This window comes from Rana temporaria, chromosome 10 (assembly GCF_905171775.1).
Source record: "Rana temporaria chromosome 10, aRanTem1.1, whole genome shotgun sequence".
In the NCBI taxonomy this organism is placed as follows: Eukaryota; Metazoa; Chordata; class Amphibia; order Anura; family Ranidae; genus Rana; species Rana temporaria.
The window spans coordinates 99,463,837-99,491,695 of NC_053498.1; the positions used below are offsets into that span (position 1 = coordinate 99,463,837).

At 43.7% G+C, this 27,859-nt stretch overlaps 1 protein-coding gene across 1 annotated transcript in view; it reads left to right on the top strand.

The window, feature by feature from the left end:
• ATAD3A (ATPase family AAA domain containing 3A) overlaps window positions 1-27,859 on the top strand; it is a 106,498-nt gene that overhangs the window by 49,019 nt on the left and 29,620 nt on the right. Inside the window, exons 13-15 of the mRNA XM_040325804.1 lie at window positions 2,123-2,193; window positions 8,240-8,407; window positions 12,017-12,125. Of these exons, the coding sequence (XP_040181738.1) occupies window positions 2,123-2,193; window positions 8,240-8,407; window positions 12,017-12,125 (348 nt within the window). The remainder of the gene's footprint in view (window positions 1-2,122; window positions 2,194-8,239; window positions 8,408-12,016; window positions 12,126-27,859) is intronic.

Here is a 27,859-nt window from a genome sequence, read left to right on the forward strand (position 1 = left end):
CCGTACATGTGAAAGAGGCCATAGAGATGAATAAGCAAAGAACTGGTCTCTTCATAATGCCGCTCCTGCAAATTTGTTTCCTGGCCTATGTGGAGGGGGGGGGGCTGTGTGTGTGTGTGTGTGTGTGTGTGTGTGTGTGTGTGTGTGTGTGTGTGCCTTTCCTCCAATCGGCTCTCACACAGTATAATCCCAGACTCCACACCCACTGCTGAATGAGGAAACAAAATTTGTAACGCAATATGCACTTTCTAAAGAGCGTAGAAAGCTGAAGACTGCAGATAAACATGTAAAAGGATTTGTTTCGTCTCTGTGTATCATCTGAGGCTGTTCACTTCACTAGGTATATGCTATTTGTAACCCTTTACCCGACACTCTATGTAACTGGGTACTGTTCCTTTCCTTATATGTGAGGGTTTACATCCACTGTAACTTACAGTGGGTATAGAAAAGAACCACCCACTTTAAAATAACATTTTGTTGCTTTGTAGCTTGAAATGAAGACATGCAATTTATTTTTTGTCCAGCTGTATTTACTAGTGCAACTTATAACAGCTAAGTGATAGATATAACACCAACGCCATCAAATTTAACTGAACTTGAGCAGTTCTGCGAAGAAGAGTGGGAAAATATTGCAAAGTCTAGATGTGCAAAGTTAGTAGAGACATATCCCAACAGGCTAAAGCCTGTAATTAAAGCAAAAGGTGGTTCAAAAAATTACTGACACAGGAGGGCGATCCTTTTTCTAACTCAGTAATTCTGTTTTTTATTTTTATTTTCAAGAATGTTGGTGTTTATATATTTCACTTGGTGGTTTTAAGTTGCACTAGTAAACAGCTGGACAAAACAAAAACGCCAAAGAAAAAATCAAAAACTGAGTTGGAAAAAGGATCACCCCTTTAATTTAATTTTATTCCAGCCTTTAGTCTGTTGGGATTGGTCTCTACTACTTTTGCACATCTATAACTAGATTCTGGTAGGCAGGCGTATCGTTGCGGCGGCGTAGTATATCGTGTTTACACTACGCCGCCGTAAGTTAGCGAGGCAAGTACATGATTCACAAAGTACTTGCCTGCTAAGTTACGGCGGCATAGCGTAAATCGGGCGGGCATAATGGCGCCTAATTCAAATTTAGCTGAGGGGGCGTGTTTTATGGTAATGGGGGGTGACCATGCGCCGTCCGTGTACATATCCCAGTGTGCATTGCGGCAAAGTACGCCGCACAGTCCTATTGGTTTCGACGTGGATGTAAATGACGTAAATCCCTATTCACGGACGACTTACGCAAACGACGTAAAATTTTCGAATTTCGACGCGGGAATGACGGCCATACTTAACATTACTATTCCAGCTATTTGATGGAATAACTTTAGGCCTGATAATGCGTTACGTAAACGGCGTATCTGTACTGCCTCGGCCGGGCGTACGTTCGTGAATAGGCGTATCTAGTGATTTACATATTCTACGCCGACCGCAATGGAAGCGCCACCTATCGGTCAGCCTTAAAATTACACTTTTGGATACGACGGTGTAAGACACTTACGCCGCTCGTATCTGAGCCTAATTTAAGTTTATCTGGTTTTCAGAATACACTTAAATTGGCGCCCGGCGCAAATTCAGACTTAGGCCGGCGTATCTACTGATACCCCATCCTAAGTCTTTCAGAATCCACCTACTAGACTTTCCAGTATTTGCCCACTCGTCTTTGCAGGACTGCTCAAGTTCAGTTAAATGTGATGGTGTTGGTGATCTTTCACTAGGATGTTAAAAGTTGCACTAGTAAATACAGCAGGATAAAACAAAACCTGTGTGTCTTCATTTCATCCTGCAAAGTAACAAACTGTGATTTATTTTAAAGGGGAGTTTTTTTTGCTAAACCCATTGTATTTGAGAATTCGATAAGCTATTACAGTGACCCTATGGATCCATGTTACTACTCTTCCAGGCCGAGTTGATTCCATCGAAAAAGCAAAGGCAAATAACCACAGTGTTGGTAGGCACTTCAGACAGGGTTACAGTGTCAGTATCTGTACATACAATCCTGGTCTTCTCACATGAGGAAATTGCAGCATACCAGCTAAACACAGATGTGACTGGACATATGTCTCCTTTACTTTATTTTCAGGAGAAGATCAGTGAAGACCTGAGAGCAACACTAAATGCCTTTCTCTACAGGACTGGAGAGCAAAGTAACAAGTAAGTTGTGAGCTTTCAGGGCCATTCCTAGTCTAGGAGGAAAGGTCACCAGAGTACCACCATTCGTTGTGGGAGGGACACAATCCTAGACCAGTGGTTCTCAACCTTCTTGTGCCATGACCCTTTGATAATATTTTCCAAGTTGTGGGGACCCCCAACGGTAAAATTATTTTTGTAGCGTGGGTTGTCAGCACCCAAGGCAAGACGAGTAATTTTGTCCCCCAAACCCACGGACATTTAGCGCTCCCTGAGTCCCTTCCACTCGTACAGTATTAAAACTCCCTTATGGTACATTTTGGGATGTACCTCTTTGATCCTCTTTCTTTCCCTTTTATCTCTCTCTATCCTAATTTCTTGCCCCCCCCCCCCCCCCCATCTTTCTCTAGCTGTTTTTCTTGTTCTTTCTCTCCATTGTTCTTTGTTCCTCCCCCTTCTTTTCCTCTCCCTTCCATGTTTTCTCTATTTTTATTTTTTCTCTTACTCCTTGGTGGGGGGAATGGGCTGAGTGGCAGTGCTGGCGGGAGTTCTGATCAGCCAACTTGGATACTCTTGTTCAAGGTTATCTGCTGATCTGAGAACTGTAGTGGGGACTTTTAATGGCAACTATAATCACAGGGAGTGTTGCTCACAGTGTCTCCAACTTTGTGGTGTCTCGTAGCAGTGACACCTATGCCGAAATCATAAGATAGGGTCTCCTCCAGCTCCTCCCACTTCACATTCCTCACCTGTCTGCTGACCTCTAGTCTCTGCCCCCCAGCCATGCAGTGAACTGAATGGGCGGCTGCGAAGTTGGAGGCCGTGGGCTCCAGGAACAGCCCAGCTGAGCAGCCGCAAAAAGGCTGGAAGAGCAATGCGGGCTTCAGGAACAGCCTAGGATTCTGTGACACCGGGCAAATCATCATTTGACCACTGTTCTAGACAATGTGTGCTTTGGCAAACTTTTCTTCCATACCTGTTTATCTCCCATGATATCACCACATTGATAGATTATCCTTTCTTGTTAGAGGAGATAGTTTAACCCTGTAATTGTCTGGGAAATAAACTCCATGATGACCGTTTATTTGAGACCGTCATTGGCGCATCTATTAAAACACTGATGTGAGAAGGTTGATTTGAACTCACAGCTGCTTACTAGAGCAATTGTGGGTTTAGCAGAGATGTGAGGAGAGACTGTTTATTGATTGACTCCAGCATTGAATTGCTTAGTTAAGGGCACGCTCGTGATCCAGATGACTTGGAACCAGATGATGAGATCGGGGACTGTTCTGATTTCCACCTGCCATATGCTGGTTTTATTTCAAACTCTTGGGGCTCGGTTCACAAAGCTGCTTTTTTGTTTCGTTCAGATGGTTTTTCATTGATATTGCACCTTATCTAGCTCTTAGGCCCCTTTCAGACTGGGGCGGGAGCCGCGGTGGCAGTATAACCCTGCTAAAAATAGCGGCGTTATACCGCCGTGATTGCTGCGGGAATCGGCCGCTAGCGGTGCAGTATTAACCCCCGCTAGTGGCCGATAAAGGGTTAATACTGCCCGCAATGCGCCTCTATAGAGGCGCATTGCGGGCGGTATTGCCGCGGTTTCCCATTGTTTTCAATGGAAAGGAGCAGTATACATGCCGCTCCTCTCACCGCTCCAAAGATGCTGCTGACAGAAGATTTTTTTGTCTCCCGCCAGCGCATTGCCTCAGTGTGAAAGCCCTCGGGCTTTCACATTGAGTCTGCAGTGAAGGAGTTTTTCAGGCGGGATAGCAGCGCTATTTTTAGCGCTGTACCGCCTGAAAAAATCCTCAATGTGAAAGGGGCCTTAAATCTCTGTTTACAAAGGGTGCATACCATTCTTTATCTGCCTTGCTCTATATTTCACCACTGCTTGTGATGATCTAACACACTCTGCATTATTTTATCGGCCCCTAAGGGCTGGTTCACACCAAGAAAGGGCAGTCCAGGTGCGTTCCGGATGCAATTCTGAAAGCAAGTTTTTTTTATGTATTCCAGTCCTTTTTTTATGTGTTTTTTCTTTTTTCCCTCAAGGGAAATCACATTCATTTTAATAGTGCCTGTCCCAATCAATGTGACTCGGCAGAGTGGAAAAGGTTCATGTACTGCTTTGATGCAACTCTAATACGATTGCAGCGTGTTTCCAAAAAGCAGCAAAGTGTGCATTTTCTGTGCGGGTTGCTGCACAATCGGAACCTTGCAGATGTGAATGCAGCGTAATTGATGGCACCCAAAAAACAGTTCATAATCGCGTGTTTTGCACCGTGTATGTCAAAACGCACTACAATCGCGCCGAAAAGCATGAGAGACCCCACAACTGAAAAGGCTCTTGAGCTACTTTGAGACATTTGTCATTTGAAGTGAACGATTGTAAGTTTACGTTTAAAAGATGCGCAAAAATAACCCTGCGTGTGAATCCGTGATTTTGCTACACTCTGGTGTGGATAAAATGCTTTTGGGAGGAGGCAGCAAAGATGACCTGGGAGGAGAGGTGAGGGTTAAAAAAATAAATAAAAGTGTCACCAAAGTCACATAGGGATCTCTTAACTCACAGAAGTCACATCGGCATTAGATAACACTCGGCTAAAAACGCAGAGCACTATTAAAAACAATGTGAATTGTTTTATTCTAGAAAGCATTAGGCAATGAGATGTTTTCCAGGAGTCTCTCCCATTGGTTATCTCGGGTGTTTCCTTGGGCTTGTTGCTTGTGAATTTATTGAGGACTTTTCAAAGCAGCAGGAAGAAAACCATAAATTCAAGAGGAATGAAATGAGAGGCCATGTGGAGAGATTGACTCAGCAGCAAAGTTGGGCATTTATTTATTACTGCGTCTGAAGCAAGAACAGTCTGTTTGTCGTAACAGCAATCCGATTCTCCCTTGCCATCATTGTGCATTGTGAGAATGTAAAGTAGAAACGGATTGGTTGCTTTGATTAATCGGCTCCTTTGTTGCACTCGGTTCACACATAGGCGGCACGACTTCGGGGGCGACTTTGCAAGTCTTCCTGAGGACGACTTCAGAGGCGATTTGCAAAACGACTTCTGTATAGAAGTCAATGCAGATCGCCCCGAGCCACCCCGAAATACTACAGGAACCTTTTTTCTAAGTCGGAGCGACTTGCGTCGCTCCTATTAGAATGGTTCCATTGCAGTGAATGGGACGCGACACGTCAGGCGGCTGAGCCGCCTGTCGTGTCGCACCAGTGTGAACCGGGTCTTAGTATCTTTAAAGCATGCCAGACATGCTACAGTCTGATTATACAACCTCTGTTAGATTTATAAAAACTATATAGTGAGGCTCTACATAAACAGCTTGTTCAGTTAATATCCCATGAGGCAGACACTTGCATTGCATGCACAATTATTAAGAAGTTGGTATTCTGACCATACCGTGTTTTTCCAAATCGAAAACCATTTTATTCAAAATGTTTATTGGATGTAGGTTTATGGTGATCTATCATTTTTTTCGTCGGTGAGTGGCATAAATGTTTTATACCTTTTTATATAAAGTACAAATAAAGACTTCTGTATGACAGTCTAAACAAGGGCTAAATTGAGCAGTGTGATGCACAAGCCATGTTAAACAAAAAATTTTTTTGGGGATATTTAACTGAGCAAAATCCTCCATATTCCCCCATACCCCCAGCCTTTGTAGATCACAGTGGGAGGGTGTCGGCAGCACATGCAGTGTTGCCAATCTAAAAAGAGGCAGGCAGGGCTAGGTGCTGATTGACCAATTCAGGCTTGTAAATCCGCTGTGACAATTCTAATGAGTGGCAACTCAACTCCTATGCCGCGTACACACGGTTGGAATTTCCAACAACAAATGTTCGATTTGAGCTTTTGGGCGGATATTCCGACCGTGTGTCGGCTCCATCCGACATTTGCTGTCGGAATTTCCGACAACGAATGTTTGAGAGCTGGTTCTCAATTTTTTCGACAAAAGTGCTTGGAATCCATTCGACGCATGCTCTGAATCATTTAACTTAATTTTTCTCAACTCGTTGTAGTTCTTGACATTCGGAATTTGCGACAACATTTGTGTGACCGTGTGTATGCAAGACAAGTTTGAGCCAACATTCCGTCGGAAATCCACGGTTTTGTTGTCGGAATGTCCGATCGTGTGTATACGGCATAAGCTAAAGAGCAGTGAAGGAGCATTGCCACCCCATCAAGGGATGCTGCATTATGCGAATTGCACGCACTTGCAGGCTGACCAGGTGTTTGTATAACTTGCAGAGGGACTAAAAGTAAACTATACCGTTCGAATTAAGTGCTGCAACACATGCTTTTGTTTTATTGGGAAGCCATATTTCTACTTAGGCAGCTTTATTACCCCAGATAAAATGGGTCAGAAAAATCTAAGAATCTACACCCTTCAGAAAGATGCAGTACTCTTTGAAGTAACGAAACTATTGAGGTGTGACGCCTGGAAAATCCAACCTTTTTGTGAATATTCCGCAAGGTTGCAAAAATGCACAAAGAATATGGAACCACACGCAATCAATTGGCCTCCTGTCCCACCATACTCCAGAACTGCAACCTATAGCAGGAGGGTTCAGACTCCAGAAGTACAAGGTGTAAAACTGCTCAGAGATGTGGCTAAAGTCAAGAGGGTTGAAAAATTACCCCACTGAACAAGATGCACAAACTAAAGTGTTAGGATTGTACAGGTGAAATAATGACTCCTTTAGGGAACCACCAAGCTTTTTTATTGAGAAAAAAAAAATAAGTTTTCATTATACGACAAAACAAAACCACGAATCATTAAAAACATTGCCATCCCATAACCCGACCCAACTTCAATACACAAAATAGTGAGAAAGTATTCATACCCCTTGACATTTTCAACATTGTCATGTTACAACCAAAAATGTAAATGTTTTCTGGTCCTGCTCTAGAATTAGGGAATTTTGGAACGAGGTACGAGAGACCATTCAAAGATTTAGTGAAGCAGAAATACCGGAGGCTTGATAATAGGAGAAGATATGTGAGGAGTGTATGTAAGACAAGTTTGAGTGAACATCCATCGAAAAAAAAAAATCAACGGTTTTGCTGTCGACATGTCCGATCGCCTGTACACGGCGTTAGTCTGCCAAAAACTTGAGACTGGGGCGGAGGTTCACCTTCCAGCAGGACACTCGACCCTAAACTTACAGCCAAAGCTACAATGGAATGGTTTAGATCAAAGCATATTCATGTGTTAGAATCGCCCAGTCAAAGTCCAGACCTAAATCCAATTGAGAATCTGTGGCAAGACATGACAATTGCTGTTCAGACGCTCTCCATCCAATCTGACAGAACTTGAGCTATTTTGCAAAGAATGGGCAAAAATGTCACTCTCTAGATATGCAAAGTTGGTAGAGACATCTCCAAAAAGACTTGCGGCTGTAATTGCAGTGAATGGTGGTTCTAAAAAGTATTGACTCAGGGGGGTGAATATAAATGCACGCCACACTTTTCACATATTGATTTGTAAAAAAAAGTGAATCCTATTTCCTTTCTCTTCACAATTCTGTGCCATTTTGTGTTGGTCTATCATATAAAATCCCAATAAAATAAATTTTGACGTTTTTGATTGTAACATGACAAAATTTGGAAACTTTCAAGGGGTATGAATACATTTTCAATGCACTGTAGCAGTCTCATGACTTCTATAAGTGGCTGGTTAAAGCTTGTAGGAGGAGTTTTTATTCTCCTGATTGTGCTATGAGGCTGCATGACACCTCACCCTCTGTCTGGCCAGCACTGATTGGCCTGTGCTGATCACATGCACCCTCTCTAGCAATGCACACCAAACTGAGCATGTGCAGGGTGCCCAAGGCTCTGTTATATCTGGAGATGGATTGGGGACTGTGAAAGAAGGGAACATGGGATCAAATAGCATTTTTACACAATGCAGAGGTCTAACCCCTTGGGTTCCACAGCGAGTATAACAAGCATGCTTTACTGCATATACAGACTGATTTTAGTGTTGTGGGTTTAGTAACCCTAATCCTAGGAATACAATTTGCATTCTAAGTAAAGCTGTGTTTTTCCTCTTCCAGGTTTATGTTGGTGCTGGCCAGTAATCAGCCAGAACAGTTTGACTGGGCCATCAATGATCGAATCGATGAGATTGTCAACTTCGACCTTCCTGGATTGGCGGAAAGGGAGCGCCTGGTCCGGCTTTACTTTGATAAATACGTTTTAAAACCAGCAAGCGAGGGCAAGCAGTAAGTGTGGACAATGTTGCAAAGTATGCTGATTGTGTGCAGAGGCAAGCATCTACAGTCCTAAATTTCTTTTTTTGGCAGATTGATGGGAAGAGCACTAACCTCTTTTGAATGCTGCAAATAATTTGTGGTTCTTTTTTAACCACTTAAGCCCCGGACCTTTAGGCAGCTAAATGCCCAGGCCAGGTTTTGCGATTCGGCACTGCGTCGCTTTAACAGACAATTGCGCGGTCGTGCGACGTGGCTCCCAAACAAAATTGGCGTCCTTTTTTCCCCACAAATAGAGCTTTCTTTTGGTGGTATTTGATCACCTCTGCGGTTTTATTTTTTGCGCTATAAACAAAAATAGAGCGCCAATTTTGAAAAAAATTCAATATTTTTAACTTTTTGCTGTAATAAATATCCCCCAAAAACATATATAAAAAAATATTTTTCCTCAGTTTAGGCCGATACGTATTCTTCTACCTATTTTTGCAAAAAAAAATTGCAATAAGCGTTTATCGATTGGTTTGCGCAAAATTTATAGCGTTTACAAAATAGGGGATATTTTTATTGCATTTTTATTAATTTTTTTTTTTTTTTTACTACTAATGGCAGCGATTTTTTTCGTGACTGCGACATTATGGCGGACACTTCGGACAATTTTGACACATTTTTGGGACCATTGTAATTTTCACAGCAAAAAATGCATTTAAATTGCATTCTTTATTGTGAAAATGACAGTTGCAGTTTGGGAGTCAACCACAGGGGGCGCTGAACGTGTTGGGCTTCACCTAGTGTGTGTTTACAACAGTAGTGGGGTGTGGCTGTAGGTCTGATGTCATCGATTGTGTCTCCCCTATAAAGGGGATGACACGATCGATGCGCCGCCACAGTGAAGCACGGGGAAGCCGTGTTTACATACGGCTCTCCCCGTTCTTCAGCTCCGGGGAGCGATCGCGACGGAGCGGCTATAAACGAATAGCTGCGCCGTCGTCCCGGATCGATCCCCGAGGTAAGCCGCCCGCAGCGCGGGGGGGTCCCGATCGGACCCCCGACCCGCGGAAAGGCAAGGACGTATATATACGCCCATCTGCCTGTCCGTGCCATTTTGCGGACGTAAATAGTCGTGCAGCGGGCGTTAAGTGGTTAAATCCTTTTATTTCTGTATACTTTAATTTCTGCTACTTCCTGCTTTTGCATTACTGCTTCCCGGGGTCAGCCTCTGTAAGCTGGACAGAAAGCATGATGCCAAATTACTGCCAATTATAGTCTAGTGACAGAAGGGAGGAAATATTAGGCTCAGCTGGTAAGATGAATTGGCACTGAGTCACCTGTCTAGCTGTGCACTGTGGAACATGTGTAAATCACAACATCATCTATACAGAATTCCTCAAGTGGATATAACATTAAATACACATGAATTTCACTTATTCAATATAAAAATGGATACTCGCAAAGTAGCAACTAAAAATAGCCATTGAATCACACAATGTAATGCGGTGCGGACACACACACATCAAAGGGGTGTAGAACTGATGCGTTTCGGCGTCACACCCTGTTCCTCAGAGCTAGGCCACTTGCCAAAATGCATCAGCTCTACGCCCCTTTGATGTTAACGGGGCATATTTGTGTCCGCACTGCATGGCATTGTGTGGTTCAAGGGCTATTTTTACTTGTTACTTTGTGAATATCCATTTTTGTAAATTTTTATATAACCCCTCCCATTCCCAGCTAGCCTAAATGCTTTCTTATTGTGATGGTTTCTCCTATGAAGATTCCATAGCCACTGTGATTCCTTCTGCAACTTCCAGATCAGTTGACACCTTGGCTGAGCCTTGCGTGTCCATACCTCGGGCCCCACTTGCATTAAGATACGGGTCCAGCCTGTAATGTTGCTTTGGGCTCTGGATCCTGCATGGGTGTCCACCTTGGCACAGGATGCATCATGTTGAGTAAACCACAGGGTGCTACACAGGTCCAGATCTGTGGCACAATTTCTTGCACTGTCTGGGGCAGATCTGGCCTGCAAAGCCTTGTTCTTGGCTGCTTCAACTGAGCAATGTGCGTATCATTTCCCTTCTGTGGGCTTGGTTCTCTCGACTGACATGAGCAGCTCCTTCCAAAGTATTGCACAGTGATCCATGTATGCCCACCTTGGGTGCAGCCGCCTTTAGTGCCTTGCACATAAGCCTTTACTCTTCCCTTTCCACAGTAGCAGAGATCATGAGTACCCTCTTGGGATACTTTTGCACCACACATGGCAGATCACAAAGCCAGAGGTAAAAACCTGGCACATGACCTTAAGCATGGGTATTGGTAGTCTATCTCCACAGGGCTCTAGTTATTTCTGTTCAGATAGTTTCCCCCAGTCTGCTTTCCTGTCATCCTGTTACTTACCTAGAGAGGATTTTTCTGACCTATTTGGTTTCGAAGGCATAATTTTGGTTCTGGTAGAAGCCGCAGATAACCCCAGTCACAAATGACCTTCTTCATTCTCTACTGTTAGGTGGTTTCCCAGACCTGCTCAGACCTTTCCAATCCACTCGCCCTATTTGATGATTAGTCACACACTGAAAAGCTGTTCGCTCCTTCAAACCGTTTGGTCAGCAATATCCAATCAAGGAGCGCTTCATGCAAAATGGATGGTCCAGATAGTTTGGTTACCCTGCCATCTTTTGTTTTAACAAGATACTTGCATTTCATTTAGAGGAGAATAATGTGTTGAGGACCCAGTGGACACTCTTTAAAGATCTTTTTATTCTTGGCATGTCCTGCTAAGCAATTGGCGGTTGCTTTTACAGACGTTACCCTGACCCTTGCTGCCTGGACAGTATTTGGCCCGAGACCCTAGCTCCTTCTTAATGGATACCTCCATTTACCATCAACTAGGACTTGTACCTGTGGCCTCACGCTACTGCGTGAAATCTTGGCAGTTGCACTTCACCAGATTTCCAGGATGAGTCTCTACGGCCATATGTAGAGGGTTTCTTGGCGTGAGTACTGATCAGGAGAACTTCCAAGCAAGAAACCCCTTGAGCATCTGCCCTTTTTAAGGTTGAATGCTTGGTACCTTCCTTGATAAGTAAATCAAGGAAGTTGTTGTTTTTTTTTTTTTTTTTGGGGGGTTAACAAAAGGTTTCTGAAGAGGGCTGGGCACAGGAGATGCCCTCGCAATCTGATATATTTGGATAGTTTTTGCAAGGAAGAGTGGGCAATGATTCTCAAGGCAAGATGAGCCAAGATGAGCCAAGCTGATAGACTACTATCCCAAAAGACTGAATGCTGTCATAAAATTAAAAGGTGCCTCAACAAAGTATTATTTTAAGGGTTTGCATGTATATGTGTATGTGTGTAATGGTACCATGTTATTTTAAATTTTGTTTCAGTTTGTGAAACTGTGGTGCCCAAATTGGCTGTGTAAACAAATATCTGTTTCATGTTTGTGCAATAACTTTTCAGTTCCCTTACGACGTATAGATTTGTACCTTTCAGGCCTCAGAGCCATTTTTCTGTGCAATATACAGTCTCCCTCATGGAGAAGAGTGCTCAATTTTGGCTCCATTTTACAGTGCATTAGATCTCCCTTTTGGCTTTTCTAACCCTCTGCTTCATGTTCTTTTTCTGTAGACGTTTGAAAGTTGCCCAGTTTGACTATGGAAAGAAATGTACAGAGCTGGCGACAATAACCGAAGGCATGTCTGGCCGAGAGATCTCCAAGCTGGGTGTCGCTTGGCAGGTAAGTGACTAAAGTAACTTTTTGGGCTAGACTTGGCAAAGCTAAAGTATGGATTATCATGGAACTACAAGCCCTAGATTTCAGCGCACAAAGCCAGCACAGATTTTAATTGGACAACCAACTTGTATCGGCGGGACAGGGAGGGTTGAAGAGCGGGAGGGGTCTGTCTATATATCGGGAATATTTTACTTGTAGGAGAGTGGAATGACATCAGTGATGGGGCAAGGGGGAGGTTGAGTTTGTATGGTGGAGCTTAAAAGGGTAGAAGGGTAGCAGGAAATTACTAGTGGGGGTGTGTTACAGGGCCCCTAACCTAACGAAAGAGGTGGAGTTTGATCTCTCTTCCCTTGGGGGATTTCAACTATCCTGACAACTGGGCAGAAGGGACAACTCATTGAAGAAATGGCAGGCCTTTATTTAATGTCTTACAGGACAACTTCATGTCCTAATTGGTGGATTCCCCGACTAGAAATAACACAATACTAGATCTATTAATTACAAATGATACAGATCTAATTGCAGTTTGTTGAAATATGGGACAACTTGGGAACTAGCAACCACAGAATTATTATATTCAGCATAAATCATTGTAAAGGGAGGCACGAGAGGAGTACTTTAGGAGTCATATTGAGGACAAAAGAAGTACAAAGCGGAGGGGTCATTGTCAGTATTCCAACGCTACAAGGAATGCAATAAGAAGTGTTAGAATGCAATCAGGGCGGCTAAAAAGGACTATGAGAGACACAGTGGAGGAGAGTAAAAATAATCCCAAAATATTTTTAAAATATATTAATGGTAAAAAGGCAAGAGCTTAACATAAATAAATCTCGGGGACCGGATGGCTTACACCCGAGAGTCCCTAAAGAACTCAGTCAGGATATAGCCAGACCACTATTCCTAATCTTCGTGGACAGGATTGGTACCAGCTGATTGGCAAAAAGCCCATATGGTACCAATATTCACAAAAGGACAGATCTATTCCAGGGAACATTATAGGCCTGCCAGTCTAACAGCGGTAGTTTGGAAACTATTCAAGGGGCTGATAAGGGACCATATCCAAGAATTTACTGATGAAAACTGTGTAATCGGCATGGATTGATGTAAGGTTGCTATTGCCAAACCAACCTATTAACATTCTAAGGGGAAGTGAGCTGCCATTTAAACAAAGGCAGGCCGGTGGATTTTGGAATATCTGGATTTTGCAAAAACATTTGATACAGTCCCACAAAAACACTTAATCTACAAATTGAGGTCGGTGGGTATAGAACATAGCCAGTTTTCTATCAAAGAAAAAAACCTATGGGGGCGAGTCCAAAGGGTGGTGATAAATAACGTGTACTCAGAATGGTCTAGAGTGGTTAGAGGGGTACCCCAAGACTCTGTCCTGGGACCAATTCTGTTTAATTTATAAATAATTTATAAATAATATAGAGGATGGGATAAATAGCTTGATTTCGGTATATAGAAATTTTACAAGAGGACCTGTATAAATTAATGGAGTGGGCTACTACATGGCAAATAAAGTTTAACATTGGTAAATGTAAGGTAATGCACTTGGGGGGATATAGACGCAAGTTACTCAGGGGGAAATTTGGGGGTCCTAGTAGAAGACTGACTGAGCAATGGCAAGCCAGCAGATTATTGGCATGCATTCAAAAGGGAATTTACTCAAGAGATAAAACTATAATCCTGCCACTTTATAAAACTCTGGCTCGGCCGCATCTCGAGTATTCCGTCCAGTTCTGGTCACCAGTCCTCAAAGGACGAGCTGGAAAGAGTTCAGAAAAGGGCAACTAAATTAATATGGGGACTAGAGGACCTCCATTATGACCAACAATTAGCGCTAAAAGTATTCTGCCTGGAGAAAAAGGCTTATAAGGAGCTATGATAGATATATACACACATCTCATCGGTGATCCCAGCATAAGTATGAAAGTCCCAGGGAATGTAAAGCCTCGTACACACGATCAGACCATCTGATGAGAACAGTCTGAAGGACCGTTGTCATAGGTTAACCGATGAAGCTGACTGATGGTCCATCGTGCCTACACACCATCGGTTAAAAAAACTATCGTGTCAGAACGCGGTGACGTAAAACACAACAACGTGCTGAAAAAACGAAGTTCAGTGCTTCCAAGCATGCGTCGACTTGATTCTGAGCATGCGTGGATTTTTAACCGATGGTCATGCCTACTAACGATCGTTTTTTTTTCCCCATCGGTTAGGAAAAAAAGCCAACTGCTTTAAAATTAACCTATGGGGCCCACACACGATCGGTTTGGACCGATGAAAACGGTCCATCAGACCGTTGTCTTCTGGTTAACCTATCGTGTGTACGAGTCCTAAGAGGACACGGGGTCACACAATGAGACTGATGGAGAAGCTGTTTAACCTTAACCACTTGCCGACCTGCTCATGTACATATACGTCAGCAGAATGGCACGGACAGGCACATGTACGTACCTGTACGTCCTCTGCTTGACGGCGGTGGGGGGTCCGATCGGGACCCCCCCCGGTACATGGCGCGGGTCGGTAATCTTCAGGAGGGATGCGGGGGCGGCAGTTCGTTTTTGTCCGCCCCCTCCGGATCGCTCCCCAGCCAATCAGCTTCCTCCCCCGCCCTCCTCTGCCTGCATTGTAAACACAGGCAGAGGAGGAAGTGATGTCACCGCTCCTCCCGCCGGTATTTTCGTCCGGCGGAGGAGCGGAGACATCACACAGTGAGTACACAAGCACTACACTGACACCTGTACACATAGGCTTACAATCCCCCCCCCGGTCACCCCCCGATTGCCCCCACCAGCCCCCCCCTGTCACACTGTCACTAAATTGCAGTGATCATTTACTGATCACTGCATTTAGTTTCAGTGTGACAGGCAGTTAGTGTCAGGCAGTTAGTGTTAGGTCCAGGATAGCGCCCCCCCCCCCAATAAAGGTTTTAACCCCTTGATCACCCCCTAGTTAACCCTTTCACCCCCCTTTTGCCAGCGTCACTAAGCGATCGTTTTTCTGATCGCTGTACTAGTGTCGCTCGTGCCGCTAGGTAGCTAGTTTTTTTTTAGGTTCGCCGCCATGTTTTTTTTAGCGTTAGAAAATTTATGGGGGTACCTAACGCTATAAAAACATGGCGGCGAACCTCAAAAAAAACTAGCTACCTAGCGGCACGAGCGACACTAATACAGCGATCAGAAAAACGATTGCTTAGTGACGCTGGCAAAAGGGGGGTGAAAGGGTTAACTAGGGGGGTGATCAAGGGGTTAAAACCTTTATTGGGGGGGGGGGGTAGGGGGCTACACTGGACCTAACACTTTTAACCCCTTGATCACCCCCTAGTTAACCCTTTCACCCCCCTTTTGCCAGCGTCACTAAGCGATCGTTTTTCTGATCGCTGTATTAGTGTCGCTCGTGCCGCTAGGTAGCTAGTTATTTTTTGAGGTTCGCCCGCTAGGTTTTTATAGCGTTAGGTACCCCCATACATTTTCTAATAAAGGTTTTAACCCCTGATTGCCCCTAGAGTTAACCCTTTCACCCCCCTATTGCCAGCGTCACTAAGCGATCGTTTTTCTGATCGCTGTATTAGTGCCGCTGGTGCCGCTAGGTAGCTAGTTATTTTTTGAGGTTCGCCCGCCAGGTTTTTATAGCGTTAGGTACCCCCATACATTTTCTAATAAAGGTTTTAACCCCTGATTGCCCCTAGAGTTAACTCTTTCACCCCCTACTGCCAGCGTCACTAAGCGAACGTTTTTCTGATCGCTGTATTAGTGTCGCTGGTGCCGCTAGGTAGCTAGTTATTTTTTGAGGTTCGCCCGCCAGGTTTTTATAGCGTTAGGTACCCCCATACATTTTCTAATAAAGGTTTTAACCCCTGATTGCCCCTAGAGTTAACCCTTTCACCCCCTATTACCAGCGTCACTAAGCAATCATTTTTCTGATCGCTGTATTAGTGCCGCTAGGTAGCTAGTTATTTTTTGAGGTTCGCCCGCTAGGTTTTTATAGCGTTAGGTACCCCCCATACATTTTCTAATAAAGGTTTTAACCCCTGATTGCCCCTAGAGTTAACCCTTTCACCCCCCTATTGCCAGCATCACTAAGCGATCATTTTTCTGATCGCTGTATTAGTGTCGCTGGTGCCGCTAGGTAGCTAGTTAGTGCCAGTAACGCTTACACCCACGCGCAAAACATACTCCCCCCATATGTGGACTTACACCCCAAAATACATTCTGCTGCTTCTCCTGAGTACGGGGCTACCACATGTGTGAGACTTTTTGGGAGCCTAGCCGCATACGGGACCCCAAAAAACAATCACCGCCTTCAGGCTTTCTAAGGGTGTAAATTTTTGATTTCACTCCTCACTACCTATCACAGTTTCGAAGGCCATAAAATGCCAAAATAGCACAAAAACCCCCCAAATGACCCCATTTTGGAAAGTCGACACCCCAAGCTATTTTCTGAGAGGGATGTCGAGTCCATGGAATATTTTATATTTTGACACAAGTTGCGGGAATATGATAAACTGATTTTTTTTTGCACAAAGTTGTCACTAAATGATATATTTCTCACACATGCCATGGTTATATGTGGAATTGCACCCCAAAATACATTCTGCTGCTTCTCCTGAGTACGGGGATACCACATGTGTGGGACTTTTTGGGAGCCTAGCCACGTACGGGGCCCCGAAAACCAATCACCATCTTCAAGATTTCTAAGGGCATACATTTTTGATTTCACTCCTCACTACCTATCATAGTTTTGAAGGCCATAAAATGCCAAGATGGCACACAACCCCCCCAAATGACCCCATTTTGTAAAGAAGACACCCCAAGCTATTTGCTGAGAGGCATGTTAAGTCCATGGAATATTACATTTTTTTGCCCCAAGTGATTGAATATTGACCAAAAAAAAAAAAAAAAAAAAAATTACAAAACGTTGTCACTAAATGATATATTTCTCACACATGCCATGGTTATATGTGGAATTGCACCCCAAAATACATTCTGCTGCTTCTCCTGAGTACGGAGATACCACATGTGTGGGACTTTTTGGGAGCCTAGCCAAGTACGGGACCCCGAAAACCAATCACCGCCTTCAAGATTTGTGTGAGTGAAATCAAAAATGTATGTCCTTAGAAATCTTGAAGGTGGTGATTGGTTTTCGGGGTCCCGTACGCGGCTAAGCTCCCAAAAAGTCCCACACATGTGGTATCCCCGTACTCAGGAGAAGCAGCAGAATGTATTTTGGGGTGCAATACCACATATAACCATGGCATGTGTGAGAAATATATCATTTAGTGACAACGTTTTGTAATTTATTTTTTATTTATTTTTTTGGTCAATATTCAATCACTTGGGGCAAAAAAAAAAAAATATTCCATGGACTCAACATGCCTCTCAGCAAATAGCTTGGGGTGTCTTCTTTCCAAAATGGGGTCATTTGGGGGGGTTGTGTGCCATCTTGGCATTGTATGGCCTTCAAAACTATGATAGGTAGTGAGGAGTGAAATCAAAAATTTATGCCCTTAGAAATCTTGAAGGTGGTGATTGGTTTTCGGGGTCCCGTACGCGGCTAGGCTCCCAAAAAGTCCCACACATGTGGTATCCCCGTACTCAGGAGAAGCAGCAGAATGTATTTTGGGGTGCAATTCCACATATAACCATGGCATGTGTGAGAAATATATCATTTAGTGACAACTTTGTGCAAAAAAAAATCAGTTTGTCATATTCCCGCAACTTGTGTCAAAATATAAAATATTCCATGGACTCGACATGCCTCTCAGCAAATAGATTGGGGTGTCTACTTTCCAAAATGGGGTCATTTGGGGGGGTTTTGTGCTATTTTGGCATTTTATGGCCTTCGAAACTGTGATAGGTAGTGAGGAGTGAAATCAAAAATTTGCGCCCTTAGAAATGCTGAAGGCGGTGCTTGGTTTTCGGGGTCCCGTACGTGGCTAGGCTCCCAAAAAGTCCCACACATGTGGTATCCCCGTACTCAGAAGAAGCAGCAGAATGTATTTTGGGGTGCAATTCCACATATAACCATGGCATGTGTGAGCAATATATCATTTAGTGACAACTTTTTGTAATTTTTTTTTTATTTTTATTTTTTTGTCATTATTCAATCACTTGGGACAAAAAAAAAAAATATTCAATGGACTCAACATGCCTCTCAGCAGTTTCCCTGGGGTGTCTACTTTCCAAAATGGGTTCATTTGGGGGGGTTTTGTACTGCCTTGACATTTTAGCACCTCAAGAAATGCGATAGGCAGTCATAAAATAAAAGTTGTGTAAATTCCAGAAAATGTACCCTAGTTTGTAGACGCTATAATTTTTGCGAAAACCAATAAATATACGCTTATTGCGATTTTTTTTACAAAAGACATGTGGCTGAATACATTTTGGCCTAAATGTTTGACTAAAATTTAGTTTATTCGATATTTTTTACTTTTTGTTATAAGAAAAATCTTTTGTTTTCAAAATTTTCGGTCTTTTTCCGTTTATATCGCAAAAAATAAAAATCGCATAGGCAATCAAATACCATCAAAAGAAAGCTCTATTTGTGGGAAGAAAAGGACGCAAATTTCGTTTCGGTACAACATTGCATGACCGCGCAATTACCAGTTAAAGCAGCGCAGTGACAAATTGTAAAAACACCTTGGGTCTTTAGACAGCGTATTGGTCCGGGGCTTAAGTGGTTAAGCTGCGTAGGGAGTTTTTCACTGTCGGGGCGGTAAGGATGTGGAACTCTCTTCCACAATTGGTCGTGTCGGCAGGAAGAATGGATAATTTTAAAAGACCCTCGGTTGTGCATCGTGGCGAAAAAACAATAAACGGGGAAATGGGAAATGATTTTACACACACACACACACACACAGAACTGGATGGACTGTTCTCTTTATTCGACCTTACCAACTATGTAACAAAAGAAAGGGAGGAGACTATAACGTGCAAGGAGGAAGGGGGCTGTGCTAGGGAATTTACTCTTCTGGCGTAGTCATATTTTCTAGCAAGTTTAAAGGCACCTGAATAAATAAAGAAATTATGGAAAGAAAACAATGTATAAGCATTTACAGTCATTTGAAGAAGTACACCCTATAAAAGTTACTTACTCTTTCAACATGTTCAAACAAACATTACATTTTTAATCTGAGTGCCTACAGATAAAGGTGATATAGTTGGTGAAAAACACAAGGAAAATGTAGCCTTTTCAGTCATTTATTTAACAAAACAATTAATGGATGTAATAGTGTATTGTGGAAAAAGTAAGCACATTCGCAGAAGCTGGTATTGCCCCCTTTATCAGAAATGTTGCTGCATTAAATGACTGCATGAAAGCTTCCTTCATGCAAAGAAATCCATATACTTGCAAACAAACTGCCTTGTTAATCTTTTGATGATGTATACACTTGAAACCAACTGTTGCAAGAGTTATCTGCATATGCCCAGATAGAATTTTGGGGCTCTTGGAGATTGTTGAATATATGAATATATATATATATATATATATATAATTAGTGCTGTCAGTTAAACGCGTTATTAACGGCGTTAACACAAACTCATTTTAACGCCGTCAATTTTTTTATCGCGCGATTAAGGAGGTTCACCCTTTAAAACATTTTTTTTTTTTGTCAGCACGTACCTCTTAATCCCGATTTTCACCTGACGGCGATCCCGCGGGAGTGGGCGTTCCCAAGCACTGCCTGTGATTGACAGGTTTCCGAACGGCGCATACTGCGCGTCACAGGTTGCCGACAGAACCCAAACGTCGGTGCGCATGCGCCGTATAGAGCCGCACCGACGTTCGGGTTTTTCCGGCAACCTGTGACGCGCAGTATGCGCCGTTCGGAAGCCTGTCAATCACAGGCAGTGCTTGGGAACGCCCACTCCCGCGGGATCGCCGTCAGGTGAAAATCGGGATTAAGAGGTACGTGCTGACAAAAAAAAAAATGTTTTTTAATCGTGAGTTAACTATGACATTAATGCGATTAATCTTAAAACCTAACGTGAAGCCAACTGTTCCAAGAGTTATCTGCATATCCCCAGATAGAATTTGGGGCTCTTGGAGATTTTTATTAACATTAAACATTCAGTTCTTGGACTGAATTTCCTGAGCCAGTCAGGCCTGGACAATTTAACAGTTGTTTAAAAACGACAGCACGTGTAAGTTGTTTTTGTTATGGTGGAATGATTGAATATTTTTTTACCAAAGTCATAGTAATCCACGGCCTTCATGGGCATCCTCAACCTTTTGTTTGGAGCGCTATTCCTTAGCAAAATGTCATTGCACATATATCTGAAGCAAAGAGAACACCAGCCCCTAGATGTCTGAGGAAAGTTACATGTTCCACCTGTTTTTAGGGTAATATGATCCCACTCCTGCAGCTGCTCCCCCAATCCACTGCTTCTAGTGACTGCAAGCCAGGGATCTTCTCCCTGAACTCGCTGTCACTATTAAAAAATAAAAAAGCCACACCTGGCTACATCATGGCGCTCTGGGTAGTTTATTGCCTCTTCCTGTTGGTGTGTAACGGTTTACCCGTACGAGGTACGAGCAGACAGCTTACACTGACAGTCTGCAGGAGTCCTGCATGGCACCCACGATCTGCTGATCATGGATGCAATGCTTTACAGGTTCCTAGTAAAAAAGAATGTAAAAACAAATGCACATATTTTATTTTATTTTTTTGTTACCTGCAAAAAGATGTGCATTTATTTTATAAAGGTGAACTTTAACATTTGGCACCTTGTATTTTATAGTCACTGGCACCTAATTTGGAACACATGTTTCTAATTGTATGAATTTGAAGTGCTGGTAAATGTAGGGGTGTACTTTTTATTATTTGTGTTTAGAGCACGACAGTGAAATGGGAACATGAAGTGCTGCTATAGATACTAGGAGGTGTTTGCTGAGGGTAGGCTATAGATATAATAAAGACCAATGGGCTGGGGGCTCAATACTCACTTTAGTACTATATACAGCAAGGAAGAGAGACGCTATACCAATCTCAAAAAAAGGAACTTTGTAGGCGCAGCATTGGGCAGTATGTATATAAAAGATTAACACATTTTATTGAAAATACATTAAAATACGACAAACCTAGAAAGGGGAATTAAAAAACACCCTCCATCTATCAGGATTCCCCAGACACCCAATCCCATAGTATGGAGAAACCACAAGGATTTATAGAATGTTTTGAAATCAACCAGTGAGATCAGGAGTCGATGTGGCTCGCCGGATCATGGCCAGTGTGTTTCTCTATACTTTAAACGTCTACGCGTTTCACAATATATATAATTCAGGGGGATGGACATAGGGGATATTATAGAGAAGAAAAGCAGAGGAGAGTATGGCTCCGCTCGACCTGGGAGGTCCCCAGTGGTAATGGCCAAAGAACCCAGCCAGACCTGAGTAAATGTTGGTTAATGTAGACAATATCAAGATGTGCCCATGAATTCTATATTGCAGTATTGCATGCGCAGGCTTTAGTACATGGCTTGAGGGTGAATAAAGTATACTATACTATACTATACAGCTATGCTGTTAACATGCAGAATCACATGATGGCAGACAAAACAATCCTACTGCAAATGATCCGGTATTTGCCGGTGTGTTGACTTCCAAAGACATATAATATAAGGAGTGACTAAACATAAAAGGCATACATCACAGGAAGCGGGCTACCGTATTCCCTTAAAGGGGTTGTAAAGGTAAAATAAATTCCCCTAAATAGCTTCCTTTACCTTAGTGCAGTCCTCCTTCACTTCCCTCATCCTTCGATTTTGCTTTTAAATGTCCGTATTTCTTCTGAGAAATCTCACTTTCTGTTCTTCTGTCTGTAACTAGACACAGTAATGCGAGGCTTTCTCCCTGGTGTGGAGTGTTGTGCTCACCCCCTCCCTTAAGGGGGCGAGCAGGAGAGTCAGGACACTCTCTACGTTGCAGATAAAGGAGCTGTGTGTTAGTGGGCGTCCTGACTCTCCTGCTCGCCCCCTCAATGGAGGGGGCGAGCATGACACTCCACACCAGGGAGAAAGCCTTGCATTACTGTGTGTAGTTACAGACAGAAGAACAGGAAGTGAGGATTTCTCAGAAGAAATAAGGACATTTAAAAGCAAAATCGAAGGATGAGGTAAGTGAAGGAAGACTGCACCAAGGTAAAGGAAGCTATTTAGGGGAATTTTTTTTTTTTTTTTACCTTTACAACCCCTTTAAAGTGGGGGTTCACCCAAAAAAAAAAAAATTAGATTCAGCCGAGTTGTCAGAATGACAATCGGCTGTTTTTTTTTATTTTATCCCCGTACATATTGATTGACAGGCTTCCGACCGTCGCATACTGCGCGTCACGAGTTGCCGAAAGAAGCCGAACGTCGGTGCACAGGCGCCGCATAGAGCCGTCTCGCAGTCCGGCTTCTTTCGGCAACTCGTGACGTGCTGTATGCAAAGGTCGGAAGCCTGTCGATCAATTGGGAACGCCCAGTCCCGCAGAAGATATACCCGGAAGCGGCGGTGAAAATACGGTACCGTATTTATCGCGGTATAACGCGCTCCCGCGTATACCGTGCACCCCTAAAGTGACCCCCAATCCTGTGGAAAAATTTATTTTTGTACTTACAGTTTTGGTGTCTTGCGCGGCGGCCTCGTTGGTGTCCGGCGTCCTTCTGCGGCTTCGGGTGTCCTCTTCGGCAGGTCCGGCATCCTTCTGCGGCTTCGGGTGTCCTTCTGCGGCGGGTCCGGTGTCCTCTTCGGCGGGTCCGGCGTCCTTCTGCGGCTTCCTCGCGTCCTCCCCGCTCGTTTCCCGTGCCGAGTTTTGAATACTGCGCCAGCATATACCGAGCGCAGTACCCTCGGGCAGGCTCGGCAACTGTCGCGCTCACGTCCTGGGCGTGACCGCGGAAGAAGCCGAGACTGGCCGACTATACCCGAGTGTACTGCGCTCGGTATATGTCGGCGCAGTATTCAAAACTCGGCGCGGGTATCGGCGTATATCGCGCACCCACGATTTTGCCCTGATTTTCAGGGCAAAAAAGTGCGCGATATACGCCGATAAATACGGTATGTACGGGGATAAAATAAAATAAAAAACAGCCGATTGTTATTCTGACAACTCGGCTGAATCTAATGTTAACATTTTTTTTTGGGGGTGAACCCCCGCTTTAAGGCAGAATAGGCCTTGCAGCCAAATGTGTAGAAATGCACCCTTGCTAGCTCCTGGCATGGTGTGAGGGTCCTCCTTTTTCTCTCTTTAGTACTATATGAGATTGTGATTTGGGCTTGTCAACATGACCTATTGAATTGTGTAATGTGAATTTAGATGATAGGTCTGCTTTAAATTTAGTTTTCTGCATTTTAAATATCTTGTTTTCAGCAATTAAAAGCAGCATGCTGCAAAAGTGATTGCCTGTAACGTTTCTCTTCCCACCACCCTTGTGTGTCACTCTAGTTGGGACCCACATGCTGATACATTCCAGTCTTCCCTGTTATTCCTGTATGTTTCCCAATCCCTTTCAGAAAAATACCAAACCGAATAATGGTATTAAAAGCGAGAGAGAGCTCAAAACGACAGCACGTTGCACGATTCAGCCGAGACAGCTCAGCTTGTGTGACAAATTGGGGAAAATGACTGCAGAGCCGTGTTTCAAGACCATTATCTCTGCTGGGTGGATAATCATTTGCATTAGCTAGGGCCGACATCCATGCTAGCGCATTGAATGGAAGTGTTTGCATTGACTGTCTCCCCACAGGCTGCTCTGTTATTGTCAGGCTTGTGCTGGATTGCAAGGAGATGCGATTTTCTCCCCCCCCCCCTCCACATCCTAGTCTCTGCAGCAGATGTGCTCAGGCCAGTTCAGGGGTGAATCTACAGAGCGGAACAAGGATTTCTAATGGGGCTTCTGGGGAGAGGAAGCGCTGACATTTTCTGTTGCTATGGAGAATGAGCAGGCTTTAAAGCTCAAGTTCACCTTTTTATCTACCTTTAGTTCCTGTGTGTTCTATATTTTTTCCAGTTGGTTACATCTATATTGTTCCTAGTTTTTCACTGTGCCCATTTTAAGTTTTTACAGGTTTCAGTTTAAAGGTCACTCCACCCAAGACTGATATTTCAATAGATGCTGGAATGTTGACCAAAGTTTTGGCATCATGGAGAACTGCGCCAGTTTTGCAAGTACCGGCTCTGCAGCTAAAGTGGACTGCACCTAAATCGGGAGGGTGTAGCTTTGTTAGTTTCTCCAACCTTCTAGCCATTTGCTACCTATGAGGGAGGGGGGGATATCGATGAGAGGTATACCATGGAGTGAACAAGGGTCAAAGTGTGCAGATTAGATCAAAGTAATAGAAGGCAGAGGGATCACCATTAGCATTCCAAAACTACAAAGAATGCAACAAGAAATGCAGGCGTGCAAACAGGGCAGCTAAAATTGATTTACGAGAGGCACGTTGCTGAGAAGAGTATGAAAAGAAACCAAAAAATGTTTTTCTTTTAAATATGAATAGTAAATCTAGGTCAGAGCGTCTTGACCCCATAAAATGTATGAGGAAGATGGTCAAATTCTTCTCTTCAGTTTATTCAATGTGATGTATTGACCACTTGCCACCCGCCATATAGCAAAATGACAGGGGCAAAGTGGTTATGATACCCTGACCGGACGTCATATGACGTTGGCAGGATAACGTGCCACTGCGCGCATCGCAGCATTTGGTTTTGCGGTGTGTCAGTCTGACACACAGCAACTCTGATCTAGGTTAAGAGTCTCCGTTGGAGACACATGATCAGCCGTCTCCAATCACTGCTGATCACGATGTAACCAGCAAGAGACGTTGATCAGCTTTTCCTCACTCGCATCTGACGGGGTGTCTGTGCTGATAGTTTATCAGCGCAGCCCCCCCCCCTCGGATCCCGCCCAGGACCACCAAGGAAACCGCCCAGGACCACCAGGATGGCCACCCCACTGGACCATCAGGTATGCCCCCCCCCCAGGCCACCAGGGAATGCCAATCAGTGCCCAGGCAGCTGCCAATCGGTGCCCACCCACAATGCCTACCAGTGCCACCAGGGATGTTTATCAGTGCCGCATATCAGTGCCACCCATAGGTACCCATTAGTGCATCCTTTCAGTGCCCACCAGTGCCACCCATGAGTGCACCATCAGTGGCCATCGTCAGTGCAGCAAGATGTCTGCGACGGAATCGAATGTGACGAGCGCATGCGATGACGTCACCGTGTTCTTGCCATTCAAAAGAACCGCGGTTCTTTTGAATGGCAAGGAGTGTCTGTACACTCGGGCGAAAAGAGATTCTTGCCAAGAATCTCGTCAGAATTAACAACGTTTTTTTCCTGATGAGATTCTGGCCCGTGTACAGGGCTTTACACTTTGCAAATTAAGGTCTTTTGGCATTGATGATATCGTATATAATAGTGGCATATTTTCTGAATGGTCTAGAGTAGTGAGCGGGGTATCACACGGCTGTGCCCTGGGATTAAATCATGTTTAACTTGTTCATGAACGAAGTAGAAGTTAGAATAAATAGTTTAATCTCAGTGTTTACTGATTATACAAAGCTAAGCATGGCAATAACTTCACAGATGCATATAACATATTTACAAGAATACCTAGTTAAAATTGAGATTTGGACAGCTATACGGCAGATGAGGTAAAATGTAAAGCAATATACTTGGGAGCTAAAAATATAAATGTAAGTTACTTATTAGGGGTATAACCTCTGGAGGAATCCAGGTACGAAAAAGGATCCAGGGGTACGAAAAAGGATCCAGGGGTCCTAATAGATCAGACTCCGCATTAGCAAGCCAAGCCAAGCTGCAACAGGCAAGGCTAGCAGTCTATTAACATTGTATTTATTCAAAAGATATAACTATTTCTACCATTTTACAAAACTATGCTTTGTCCCAATGTTGAGTATGCAGTTCACTTTTAGTCACCAATGCTCGGGAAGCATGTGCTTGAACTGGAGTGTCCAGAGAAAGTTAATAAGTGGGCTCTAGCATTGAAAGGAAGCGATTTAACCTAATGTCTCTGAAGAAATGTGGCCAAATAATGAAGTTGGACAAGAGGCAGTTCAATTTTAAACTGCGTGAGGGGTTCTTTCTTGATACAGCAGTAAGGACGTGGAACTCTGTTCCACAGTTGGGGTTGTCAGAGGAGTGTGTAGCTACATTTTGGAAAAAAGTTAACCGTGTTTATTAGCAAACACAATATGCAGATATTTGGGAAATGGTAGTTATTTGCGTCTGTATAACTTATACGATGGTAAGGTGGCACTGCTGCGCCGGGTCATGTACCTAGTGTGTGATCCAACACTTCCAAGTCTGGGGCACACATGCGCACCGCTGGCTACTTGCTCCCGCTGTATTTATGCACACAGCGGCACTGTGATTGCATATTTTTAGCACTGGTCACTATTGATGTTACTGGTCCCTCAAAAGTCTCTGCGTCCCGACTGTCCACCACACTCCCACTATAAGTCGCTGATCTCCGCTATTACTAGTAAGAAAATAAATAAAAATATCCCATAGATTGTAGACACTATAACTTTTACGCAAACTAATCAATATACGCTTATTGGGATTTCTTTTTTGCCAAAAATATGTAGCAGATTACATATTGGCCTAATGGTTAGAGAGGAACTATGGGCAAAAGTTTTATTTTTTTCCATTTTGAATAAAGTAAGGGAGGGATATAACCTCATAGCCAAACGGGAAGTGAGAGAAAATCCCCTGCAAATTAAGATATTTCCTTGGTGGCCCAGAGGTCGCCAAAGCTAGTGTCCCCATTGGAAGATTTGGGATTTTTCTCTTACTTTCACTGCTAATGGTAAACAGGACAAATGGAGAGGGTGAATCACACACCCCCTCAAACTGGCCCACCTCTTAAGAGATTGGGTGCTGAATCCCAGACGGGGCTCGTCCATGCCCCAAAAGCGTTAAGCACAGTCCAAAAGACAACCCAATAGTACGCCAAGCCAAATGTAGCAAAAGCTTTATTGTCCCAGAGATAGTACATAAAACAATGCCTAGAACCTTGCCATACAAACTCCTCTAGTTTCTTATATTTCTCTGGGACTCCGTTGTTGCATTCTCTGTTCTTGAGGTCTTGGATTTGCACACCTGCTGGGTCCATTATGAGGGACCCCTACTCTTCCTGTTGAAGTTATGCCTGGGAGATTTTTGTTGGCATATCCAGCACACTAGATTGTTTTTTTTTTTTTTTTTTTTTTTAAAGTGCGGTATGCATTTCATAAATGCACAAAATATAACTGGATATTAAAGTGGTACTAAAGGCAGAAGGTTTCTTACCTTTACACACTTGAGCCCAATCTCATTCCAGCGATGTGCACAAGAGAAGTCTCTCTCCTCATTGGACAGAGAGGAAGCGGCAGGAGCCACTGGCTCACTCTGTCAGTCACACACAGTAAAGGGGGAGAGGGGCGTGGCTGAGCCACACTCCTCTATGTCTATGGACACGCAGAGCCAGCTCGGGAGCGAGCATGCACGATCAACTGCATAGCAATCGGCTTGCCATGGAAGCACTAGGCAGAGGGGTGCGGCATGAAGTGCCGGTAGGGGGACCCAAGAAGAAAAGGATCAGGGCTGCTCTGTGCAAAGCCATTGCACAGAGCAGGTAAGCAAACCCGTTTTATTATTTTTTTTTTAAACGTTTTTTCCTTTTTAGAATTTTAACCTTGATAGGTAATAACACCAGGGATTGCTTATCCAGGGAATATCC